At 39.2% G+C, this 13,003-nt stretch overlaps 1 protein-coding gene across 5 annotated transcripts in view; it reads right to left on the reverse strand.

Annotated features, from left to right (window-relative positions):
* PCCA (propionyl-CoA carboxylase subunit alpha) overlaps positions 1–13,003 on the reverse strand; it is a 299,411-nt gene that overhangs the window by 63,776 nt on the left and 222,632 nt on the right. For all 5 annotated transcript variants that reach the window (XM_075045914.1, XM_075045913.1, XM_075045912.1 and 2 more), the window contains one exon: positions 10,632–10,730. In XM_075045914.1, the coding sequence (XP_074902015.1) occupies positions 10,632–10,730 (99 nt within the window). The remainder of the gene's footprint in view (positions 1–10,631; positions 10,731–13,003) is intronic.

Genomic DNA, 13,003 nt, shown 5'->3' on the forward strand with positions numbered 1-13,003 from the left:
TTCAAAATATCCATCTGCAGTCTCAAAGCTGTCAAATGAGTGTGTTACATAAATATTATATGTATTTTTACACACAGGTTACAGCATGCTATACTGCATATGCTATGTATATACAAACAAAATGCTTATGCACATAGGTAAAAATAGACAAGCGTATATAATCATACAAAATGCGTTTGATCTTCCTCCTCTATCTTAAGTGTATGCTATACCACAGTCATTTCACAAATAATCGTTTTAATCTGTAAATCCCAGTAAATTACCAGAGGTTAGTGTGATATGACTTTAAATTCTTCTGCTTTGCCATAGAAAATTATTTCCACTTAGTTGGGTACCAATGATCTATTCATCATAAGATGCAGTAGGGTTACAATCAGCTTTGCATTAAGCCTGCAGTAGATGAGCACTTGCAGATAAAAATGGTAACAACCTTTACATGAAGAAGGATAAAGAAGCTCAGCCAAACATAAAATATATATTGTTGAAAGAGATTCTAAACCGACACAGACGTTATTAGACAACAAGATCTCGGAGTATTTTCCACAAATCTTCTGGTATCTTGGGCTCTCCAAGCTGGAGGGGAGCAGCTGCAGGGAAGGAATGATACCAAAACAAAGAAACTCCAACAGACCCAAAGCAATTTTTTTGCTTTGCTTACAAATGGAAAAGCAATGTGTCAAGTCAAAATGAATATGAACTGGCAAGGAAAATCATACATGTAAGTTTCTCAAACACATTTACCTTGAACTACTATCTACCACCTTTACTTGTTGAAAGTAAAGCTGGAGACCATTTGTTACAGAAAATGTACAGATTGTCACTTGGCTAACATTTTTTCAACTTTTTCAAGCTGTAGCATGACTACATTAACAGTCAGACAACATGTATCAGCCTATACAGAACAAAAAAAAAAAACAAAACAACCAAGCCCAGAAAACCTATAGATAGACTATAAATAAAATTTTGAGTGAAACACTGTGTAGTTTCCTAGCATGATGCTGTTTTTCAGAATGCAGAAGTTCTTGCAGCCCCTATTGCTTCATTTCAACTGCCCACTACCAGAAATTCTGAACATCTTATGCCATGAATTTCAAATGGAGATTGCTATCCACCTTTTGGCCAATATTTATAAATTCTTGAAAATTCAACCTGGCAAAATACAGGCCAGAATCATTCCCAGACAGGTCTAATTAAAAAACAAATTATTCCCACAATAGGGAAGTCAGGGGAAAAAACCACAGTATTTTACCTCATAAAGTTATAGCAGATTTATCTGCTAGTACCTCATCTATGCGGTTTTGTGTACGTGAGGGTGCTTGGACATCTGGAAAGCTCCATCATCCAGCTATGTCACTCCATCTTTGGAGGCTCATAGTTGGGTCAGAGAGGAGGAGAAAGCTGCAGAAATAACTGTGACACCACAAAGTCGTCGTTTTGTCAAAACCTGAGGATTGGTTTGGCTTTATCAATCTCCTTTTCCCTCTCCTCCTGGAATCTTTGCAGAAAGCAGAATTTAATTTCAGCATTCCCCTTCCACTGTGCAAAATCCCCAGCTAGGGATGTGAACCCAGACTACCAGCGTGACCAAGCTTTCTTATATGTTGGAGACTGTCTACGTTGCACTATATGTTCAGATTCGTGCAGCCTCACAAGCATTTCCATTTAGAGGATCAGTCTACTTTTGTCACAACTTAGTGTTCTCCACTGGTAGTGCCATCATTTCCTCCCCTTAGTGCATTAAAGTACAAATGGAAACTTAGCCCAGTTTTGTGCGCTGCTCTACCCTTAGCCATTATCAATTTCAGATCGCACTTTAGAGTAAATGAAGCCTCAGTTAGCTGTTCTTCCTCAGGGCACATCCACTTTTTCCAGGTTCTTACAAGGGCAGCAGTCACCCAGTGGGGAACGAGATGATCAAGTCCTGCTACACATGAAGCATTTTGACATGCGAAAGATGTCCAAGACTGGCGTAAATGGTACTATGCCGAAATAGTCCTTCCCTTTAAAAGGAATCCTACCAGGATGCCAACTAATACCGGCCTCCGCCAGCACCTATTGCAAGTCCTCTTCCAGGGACTAAATGGAATCTATTCCCAAACAGTACAAATACAGATGTTAAACATAGCATGAATGGCTTACAGGGCATCAATCCACACAGACAAAGGTGCAGGGGAAGTTTCTAAGAGGCTGAGGCACCATATTATCACTTTTAAAAGAACCGTTCTCCTAGTGCCTGTAGACGGCTTGGGAATTTCTGTCCTCCCATAAACAGACAAATGGAAACACAGATCCTTCACAGTATTTCTGTAGGTGGTATCCAATGTTAATGTCACTTGTTACTTCTTTTTGCCAAGCTTTAGACATACAAATGTTTAATATTAATACCACTGCAATATTGCTATTACATATACAGAGAGCACCCTCCAAGCATGTCCATGTGCTCCTTTAACCCTCTGAGGTAAGTAGGCGTTAAAAAGCAGCGGATGAGAGGCTTTAAAACAAATAAACAAAACCCCAACACCACCAACATCCCCCCCACCTCCCAGAAAGACCGCTTATTTGGTGTTGGTAAAGAATGAATCTAAACGAGATTTACTCTAGCCCAACAATTCCAGCTATTTACAATTATTTACAACAATCTAGAGTTTAGTGCTTCCTGTGAACTTCTAAATTTTTGCTGTTCTTATGTTAAATCACAAAATGACTAAAACTTTTAGAAACCTTACCCTTGTTTTGACATGCCATAATATGTTTTGCTCTTATAGGGGGACAGTGCGCAGGTAATAAGCTGCCACGTGATTCTCGATCTGGTAACGTTTATGACTGCTCTGAGACAGACCCTTCGCAGGATCCATAGTCCTTTCTCGCTCTTTGATGCCTCTCCTCTTCCTTCCCCTTTGCTCTCTGAATGTGTTACCATGTTCGGGAGAACCATTCCTTGTCTTTCAAGGTTTCAACATCATAAAACTACAATGTCTGTCAACAAATGAATACAACGCTTTGGCCTTTGGACACAAACAGAATCCTTATAGTTATTCATCCTGAATAGTGTCTGTCATTAAAATTTACAGCTCCTTTGGAAAAAATATGGCATAAGATACTGTGACAACTAACATTATTTGATTAACCCCGGGAGTAGCACAGGATATAACTAATCCCATTAGGTTAAAAAAAGGCAGAAGTTTGTTGTTTGTAGATAGAACTTTGTGGGAGACCTCTCTGAAAAGTGGACAATAAATTCCAAAGGGATTGATTGGGCATAGCAGTTGACCACTCATTTCCTTCCTGGATTTAAAATAAAAAAATAAAAAAAATAAATAAATCATTTTCATGAAAGAATTGGGGGTGTGAAAAGGGGGGTGGTGTGTGCTTTTTGCTTCTGTTGCTCAATGAAAAAAAAAATTTAAAAAAGGCAGCAGTAACCTGTAATTTCATGATCTTTTATTTCCTTGAATTTTCCCCTTCCCTTCACACATTCTCCATTGGAACAATGGACAAGAGTGTGGAGTGAGCCTTCAGTTAAACCGATTCCACACAAATTGCAGACTGCTCATGAGATTTGGGTACTTGCTATTTAAAGTAGACATTAACACAAATACTCTGGTATGACGGTGAAGGATATCCAATATTTTTAAACGCTTCATGACTCAGGAGCTGGCCATACTGTTGCTGTATAGGCTATAAGTATATTCAAGGCTCATTTTAAAAAGTAGTAATTTTAACAATTTTGGCAAACACTCATGTCAACGAAGCCATAATAGTAATATTTGTTTTAATATGCATCATCGGCAATTACAGCAAGCAGCACCAAAAAGGCCAGCTTTCATACACCTTCCCTTTCCCTACAACCTTTGGAAATAAAGGAAGTCTCAGTCAGTCCTTAGATCACCCATGATGAAATGATGAAACCTAAGTGGTACAATTACTTATTTTCTTGTACAGAATCTTTCACAAACTCAGCAAGTTGAATTATCTAATAATTATCTAAAGTAGATCACTCAGGTCTTTCCAAGCACACCGAGGAGATATGCACTGAATCATGCATGCTGATGAAGTTTCGGAATTTCTTCTAACTATGACTTTTCTCTGCTTCTGTGTCTGGTCCTTTGGGAAGGATCCACCTCCACCCACAAAAACAGCTAAGTTGTTTGCCAAGGATGACACCAGGACATCAATATCTGTGCTCTAGAACACTGCACAGCTTCAAAGTTTCCTGGCAAAATCTCCTTGTCAAGAGTTTATCTTCCTTGCCCACCCCAGCCATTACCAATCAGAAGTGATAATTCACTAGGAACATCAGCTCCGTGCTTGGTTTTGGTTACAAAAGCCAAAGGAAATATTTGAAATTTATAATGAGAACAGATAACAAATCAGTGCACACTATTAAGTTATGGCAGAAGTCTAGGTTTTGCCCATGTTTTCAACACAGCACAGTTCTGGTCCCCACAGCTCAGAAAGGAGATAACAGAAATGGAAGATGTTCAGAGAGCAACACAGACATAAAGACAGGCTTCTCCGCAAGGAACAGCTCTGCAGCACCGAAAAGGGGCAACTGAGTGAGGATGAGGATACAAGCAGCATGGACACAGTGGGTAGGGATCAACTGCTCACGGTCTCTTCCAATAGAAGGACTAGGAGGAATTCAAATGAAGCGAAAGGACACTGCCACAGCAACTATTAGGCGATGATAAGACTGCAATAAGCAACTTGCCAAAATCTATCATTCCCTTTGTGGAACTGCAGGGGAAAGAAGTAACAACAAGAACAGTGCCCTGACCAACACATATTAATACTTTCCAAAAAATTTTAAAAGTCTGAAACACAGCAAGGCATACTACGCTGTATGCCACAGGCTTTTGTAGTTGTCTTTTACCTGGGATATGAGTGCTTGTTTGTACTTCTCTCAAATGCTACGAGAGCATCAAGTGAGGAGATAAAGATCAGTTTCTCTGTATCATATCCATAGATCATTTCTGGAGTTTCAAGGCTGAGCTCAGTTTTCTCAGATGACTGTGGCTGGATGAGCAAACAGGAAAACACAGGCAGCCTGTGTTTCGATACCGCTGAATAAAGGAGGGCCATGGACTGATGCCTGGTCCCAAAGCCAAAGGGCAATGACTGTCTCAGTCCCACTGCTTAGGTCTACACAGCATGGCATAAATCTGTACCAGGTTTGTCTAGGTCAGCCATAACTGGAACGGGCTGAGACAAAGCCAGGCAGTGAGCTACCAATTAATCAATATGGGCCATCAGGAATCCAGTGCTGGGGCTCACACTCTAGCTTTCCTTTACCCAACAGTATAGCTATTTGGATATAGTACATCCAAATGCCTGCCCCTGTTTGCAAATCATTGTGTCCCTCTTCTAGAGTCAACCTAGCAAAAATAATTCTGAAATCGTGGGTAAATGACAACAGCAGAGTGTGCGCAGTAATTGCACAGCACTAAAGAATGGACTGTCGAGCAGTCTTCACACACACTGCTCACTACAGCTTCCCAAAATCATTTTCAGGGTTTAAGAAAATGAGTGTGCTGAAGTAATGGTACTTTAGACCTGAAACCTGTATAATATATCATTATCACAGATTACATCTGAGATCTCAAAACAGTAAAATATATAAATGTATATATGGGTAATTTTTCTAAAAAAAATTACACGTATGTTTGAAAAAAGTCTCCACAGCGTTGAAGGAAATGAATACTTGGGCATGGGCTTTGTTCTCCTGTCAGACATTTCCCAGAATGTCAGACATTTCCCAGGAACAAAGGCTTCATAACCTACAGCATTTTCATTTTTTCTGTTATTATAGACCAAAATATTAATCAAAAGAAACATGGTATCAGAGAAGCACTTAAATTTGTCATGTCTAAGGATGTAGAATATACTCCTCCTGCTGCAACTGTTGATGCAATAAATAAATTAAATTAAAAAATAATAAGCGATGTCATGATTGAATTCTCCATAACACTGTAAGTAGAGAAAACTCCACTGGTACATCTTCATGTATTTCATTCACAAAAATACTTGAAGCTTGAGACTGATGATTTCAGCTTTACAGGATCATGTTCTTGTTTACTAACTCCATTACTCTCTTAATTACACCTTGCTGTGACTGATAAAGACCTTTTTACCATAGAGTTTGGGACGTCCGACAGAGTCACAGAACAGTTAGGCTGGAAGGGACCTCTGAAAATCGGGTAGTCACATTCCCTGTTCAAAGCAAGGCTAATGTCAAAGTAATATTGAGCTGCTCAGGACCTTGTCCAGTTGAGTTCTGTCTACGACCTACAGAGCTTCAGTTCAGCAGAGACCAATCCTCTGAAAGCCAGGAAATTCAAAGAGAAGGCATCACCTGTGCCATTGTAAAATTGCTTTGCCGAAGCTGCCAAAAGCCACCAAGAGTTTTGCAGGCTCCAGGCAGAATGCCTGCACTACCTTTAGAGGGGTGGAAGGTTTCATTACATAAACTAGCAGAGCTGTGAAACCAGCGGGAGCCGACAATATGCCAGTGGAAAGGCTGGGTGCATATGATACGACGAAGAGGTACAAAAGTGTTGGCAAAAGACGGTGACAATTTATTCTGGCTCGGAATCCTTTTGCTATAGGGAATTGTCTGCAAGTAAATGGTATATAAGGATGGGTTGAGCCTTTGACGATGGGATCAATGAAAGCAGAGCATTTAACAGCACTAAGGAGTTGTAAAATTTGTCCATGTGGTGTTGCTATAGAGCAGCCTCAGCATTTGGATGGTTGGCGGGGTGGTTTTTGAGAACTTGCCCAAATACAAGTAGTGCCAAAGCAAAGAGGGTTTGAAGATCTCCTATATGTATTTTTCTTGGGCAACCTGCTCTCTCTGCAGATATCTGATCTTCCTGCACAATGTCCCACTAGAAGGCGGTTACTTGCAACCTGACTGTAGTAAGGACAGACTTGCAGTTAGGTTCAAGTCCATCTGCTAGACTTCATGGATTCATTGATTTATCTTGAGCTCCCCTTAGATTCTGGTTCACATGAGGGAATAAAAGGAGATGTTCAGCTCTATGGAAAAGGCAGCTTAATCTTCCCTTCTCCCCTTCCACCCGCTCCCCGGTTCATATTTACAGGGAGAAGGAAGAGGTCATAGATGATGACTTCTGCAGGCACAGGGCTCACAGAAATCCAGGTTACTTGTACATGGGAGCAGAGACAGAGGGATAAAAACGGCCTCATTGTCCCAAAATATGCCTGCTGGCTATCTTCCAACTGTCGTTACTTTCCAGGATACCATTCTGAGCCACTATTCTCCCTTCCAGTTTCAACTGGAGTTCTTATGGTTCTTTTCCACAACTCAACCAACATCCTCTTTTCCACTAACTCTTCACAGGAATCATTAAGCACCTCATTTATTTATTTTTACTTTAAATATTGCCTGAAAGGCTATATCATATTCAAATCATATTTTTTACATAAATTTATTTTAAATATGTATTTTCAATTAAGTAACAGCCAATCCCTTCAAATCTGATCCTCAGGAAGACGTATTGTAACCACATGCCTCTAGTTACTTCTCTGATTTTCAGCAAAGGCACGGTCCAAATTCACAATAGCTAGGTCTAAGTCAAATTCTGAGCCACTAACATCTTTGGAAACAGGTAGGGGAAACCGTTTTGGCAAAGTATTTCTGCACACAAAAATTTCATTTGCTTGGTGAACAAAATCCTACACTTCACAACGCGTTAAATTCAGCCTCCCCAAATGAGAGGTAGAGTCTAGTCCTAAGTGGAGAAAATGCTGAGAAACTAGGATTAGCCAAGGAACTACTAAAAAACAACAACAACAAAAAAAACCCCATGACGGAATCTGTGTACTTCAAGGAATGCTATGAGGTCTGCCCACGCCCTCATCCCTGAAAACCGTACCTCAGAAACCTCCTGCTCCAACGATCCCAAGTTTTCATCGGTTCATCACTTTGCATAGCATCCTACGGATTTCGCAGTAATCCAAAGCAGCGCAAAGATTTCAGAGCCCCCGTGCTGCAGGTGAACGGACCTGCAGTATCCCCCAGGGTTCTGGTCCCTCTATCATCTGGGGACCTGGCCAGGCACTCTGCAGCGCCCATCTGCTGCACACAGATGGGCTTCCTCGCAAAGGAAACAAAAGTGGGAGGGAGGGGGCTGCCACGCATCCTACTTGTGCCCTGATATGCCCTAGACAGACTGTGACCAGGGCACATACCTCTCCTCAGGCACTCAGATGTATTCCCGCATCCCGTACTCTAGAAATAGTCTCCGAAAACCTGGTTTTTAAACTCATAGGCCTTCTTAACTCTGTGGCAGAGCTGGCGCTCTGCTTTGCTCTAATACACATTGAGCCTTCAGCAGAGGAGTGGAAATACGGCAGCACGCTTAATTACTTATTTTTAAGTGTGTGACAGATATGCAACAATTTGAATGTCTAGACTATAATTTACATAAATACATTTTAAACCAAAACATTTTAAAATTATTTATTTCCTGCTTCTATGCTTAAGTGCTTTGCTGGATTGGGGCCAGACTGCAGGATCGAGCCGAAGGTGCATAAATCAAACCTTCAAAGAAATACAATGTTCACAAAGACTGTATTTGGTTGAGCAAATTTAGAAGAATGAAACCAACTATGAAGAGAAATTAGATTGGCTGAAAATTAATAAAGCACAGCTGGAATTATTCGATTCATCCATATTTGTTGCTTAAATGGCTCTAGGGCTAAGTCTTGCTGAAAGAAGATACTTCAAGACTCAGGGGTCAATTGCTTTTGGAGACAAATTGACCTATAGGAATACACTTGTCTAATTTGGTTCTTGCAGTGGGGCAAGTCTGTAGAAATATATAACCAAAAAACCAATTTAGATTCCAGTGAGTGGATATCAGAGGTCAAGTTTAAGGTTCCCATAAATTTACATATAGACACTAAAAGATTAATAACTTTTCAAGCTACTGGGTTTCTTTGCTAAAAGCAAAGACTTATAGATAAAATCTGAGAAAGAAACAACATATGTGCTTACTCCACATTCTGTTGGATAGATAGTGTGCAGCCAGCTTATTGCTTGTTGCTGTGGCTAGCCCTGCAGTATTTCATACAGTTTGGTCATACTCAGGGAGTGCAAGTAACACTATTGCTGGCTCAGCTCCTAGAAGAAAGCATGTGCAGCTCTCATGATCATTAATTTTTAAACTAATTTTATGTGCCAGTTCTAATATTACACTTTTAGTTAACTGGTCTTACTACTATTAGTTATACTCCAAGATCTGTATCCAGCCATAAAGTTATTACATAGTTTGCAATGAGGCCTTCTGAATATGGTTATCCATTCTAAATATAATGCTTTTCTCCTAGGCAGATTTTATGTATTCATACATCAGTATTGTCTCCTACTCAAAATTAGGAATGTACTTGATAAAACAGTACCAAAATGGACCAGTATTAAAACATAAAAATACACTTTAAAATAAAAAATTATTTTAGATATACACAAGCCCTGAGGCTGGCATTAACCTTCCAAGCAATCTACAAAACTTAAGTTCATAATTTACCTGGGCACACAATGAATATTTCACTCTCGGTCAATACTAACCTTGAAAGATACAATATTTTTTATTTTCAAGTTGCAGTCTTATAATTCAGTCAAAGCAAAGACAGTATTTCCAGTTGGGTAATTTATCAGGAGCGAAAATGAAAAAATAAATTCACACATTTCACTGTAAATTATCAGAAGTCTGACCACTGTATCACTGATAAATGTATAGGAAAGAGATATTGTTGTATGTAGAAAGATATTTTCAATAGCTCCGAAAGTTTTGATTAATTTTTTTCTCCTTTCACTATTACCAGGATCAATGGATATTTATAAATAAAGGATTTGTCAACAAATATATAAATCCTGACTGGCATTGCCTTCAGAAAATTTACAAGGCAGTTAAAGGCACACCTTTTTGTTTGGAATTGATTTTAAACACACTAGTGGCCAGAAGGAAAGAATATACAACTACATTAATCTTTTTGGTCCTCTTTTCTTAGAGCCACACAAGTTTGGGGTGTTTTCTACATTTTTCTTCTTAAATCATGGAACTAATCATATTTCATAAAAGCATATTAAAAAAACACATTACATGGGAGATGCACTGTCCTGTGACATTCAAATTGCAGAGGCCCAAAAAGGGGGAAAAAAAAAATCACAGGATCCGAAGACAAGGAATAATTTTACTGCAGGACCCCACGTGGGTTTTGGTTGGTTTTTTGGGTCTATTTGGTTTTTAGTTTGGTTGGGGGGGAGGGGTTTGCAGTAATCCATTCTTTATTTCTTAAGTGATTAAGAAACTGTATCTCCTCACAGCCATTAAGTAAAGAGATCCTAGCAACTGGGGTAAATTTCTGTCTAAAACAAGCAAGTTGTCTTTAAAGGAAAGATATTCCAAACTCTAGATAAGTAACTTTGAGACAAGTTCACTCCACTGAAGCTCTGGATGTATTCAAAGCAGAAAGATTATGTTATTCACACAACGTCACATTATTTTTAGGATGCAGCAAGTTTAGACCCCACATATCAGTGTTATTTGGATCCCCAAAGGCTCGTGGTTATCTCAGCTCTACAAATGAAGCGTTGGCGAGTTTACCTGGATAGTCCTCTGAGTGCCATCAATGGTGACAGACAATAAGGGTGAAGCCAGGTTCCACTCGCTGGTCACGTTTAGTTTCATCCCATCAACTTCCACCTGTTGTGACACCAAACAAGGCTGTTACTATGAAGACAGACAGAAAACTGATCTCAAGTTCATTACTGCATACAAAGCAGCAACCATTTTAAAACAGATGGCTCCCAAACAACCTGTCATGTTTACTGCTTCTGCCATAAAAGACAGGGTCCAACAACAGAGTCTTCCAGCTATCTCTGGGGAGAGGTGAAGGACCTGTGAACAGCTGCCTCCAAGTAGCAAGGTTTCAAGTGATTTCCAGCAAGTAACAAACAGCCATCCAACTTTTAAACCTATCTGGACATGCTACATTTACTGCAATTAGACAAGTAATGCATATAAATTCCAGTGACACCTTGCAACCCACACAACAGGGCTTGCATATAATATTCTCTCCAAGGACCAAGGAAGAACTTTTCCTATGCTTCTAATGAAGGGTTTTGCATTGTTATCTTAATTAATACGAGGCAGTAATTAATTCTTTGGTGCTTTGCCTCAAAGTCTAGAAAAACTTTGCAAATTCTGTCATGTTTTCTTCCAATATACAGTTGATCAGAGGAATAAAATTTCTGATTTGAATGCCAGTATGTTTTTCCAGAAAGAATTTTTTTTTAAATCATCCCATAATCTTTATACAAAAATATTTCTAGGTAAAGAGCAAAAATTCTGAGTTCCGAAGAAAGCGTAGATCACAGTAGCTGTAATGACACTTCTGACATTCTTCTATGTATAATACTGTTTAAAAATACACATCACACATTCAACACTAAAAGCCTCAGAGGAAGAGCTGGATTATGGAAAAAAATACTATACATGGATTAATATAATTAATCATTAATATTTGTGGCTTGTTTTGAACACTCATCATGCTATCCAAGGTAGGTAAATATGATTTCAGTTACATATTTTACTATAAACAGAAGAAAAATCATCATGGTTGGTGATTTCCTTCCTCTCTCAAAACCTCCAAAATATTTTCAATCAGTAAATTACAGACAATATTGATAATGACACAAATATTGCATACATTCTCGGTAAACTAGAGGAAAATTACTGCATTTAGAATAAAAGCTGAGCCCACTTTTTGCAAAATAAAACTTATAAAGCCTACTCTTTTAGATCTCAGACTAATCATTTTTTCATCTTATAATAAGAACAGGCAACTGTAATCCTAGTGTAACTTAAAAGAAATCCATAACACAGAAGTGCAGAGGAGCAATGTGTAATCTGACAATTTTATTTCATTTAAGAAAAAGGTCTGGCTTAAAAACCCTCTAGTTTTATAGACTTTAGTTTAGAACTCAAAATCTGTCTTAGTGTTACAATCTACTCTATTTCTATGGGCTTTAACTATAAATAAAGTTACATGTAAAGAACAAGAAGAAAAACAAGTCATTTATAATGGTTCAGCAATAGGCCAGATTAGCTGGCATGCTTTAGGTACTTTACACTGCTCCAGTGATGCAAACCAGCCATAAACCTGGCTTGAGTTAAACCAGACCTGCAGCTGGTTTGCATTGCCAGAGCACCGCAAAGCAGCTGGAACACGGCGGTGAACCTCGCCCGCTCTCAGCAAACCTGAATCAGCAAATACTGTCTTTATTGAGAACAGCAGAAACATCTGAAAAAGACTTTCCAAATGGCGAAAAGCAATTCCAGTGCTCTGTCTCAGCCCTCTTTGATTACCAATTGAACTTTCGTAAGGCAATTATTTAAAAAGCTGTCTGTCACTATCGCTATAACCAAAGAAAGACTGTCTGCACTGGAGCCTCCGTCTGAAAACATCATTTACCATGTTTCTCCGGGAAGAAGGGGAGATGGTATGAAAGCATACCAGGCTCCTGACCACCAAAAAAACCTTCAACTGTACACTGTGCTTGTTGCACCGCGGGATTTACACGCAGCCTCACAGAAAATCTATAGTCGATATCTAGAGTCCTAGTGAAGGGTGTTCCAGTGGCAAGATGCAAGTCAATACCTCCACAACGAACTCAATTTAATCATTAGCTCTTTTGTCACTGTACAGATGAACAAGAGATAAGTAAACCACGTGTGTCACAGTGGTAAATGACCTGTTTAAAATCCCTCACAAAGGTCTATACAAGTCTAGCCATCATTGATTCCAGATTACGTTAGTATCGAAAAATTTCTGGTGGAAACCACCTGAAAGAAGAGATGCAAGCAGCCAGATGGTAGGTCTAAACAAACCGTGGCACTCTAGGAACACTATGGCTGCTCACATGCAATAGAAAAACCAGCAGACAATATATTGCCTCTACTATGTTTTCCCCATT

Source organism: Buteo buteo, chromosome 14, assembly GCF_964188355.1.
Source record: "Buteo buteo chromosome 14, bButBut1.hap1.1, whole genome shotgun sequence".
NCBI lineage: Eukaryota > Metazoa > Chordata > Aves > Accipitriformes > Accipitridae > Buteo > Buteo buteo.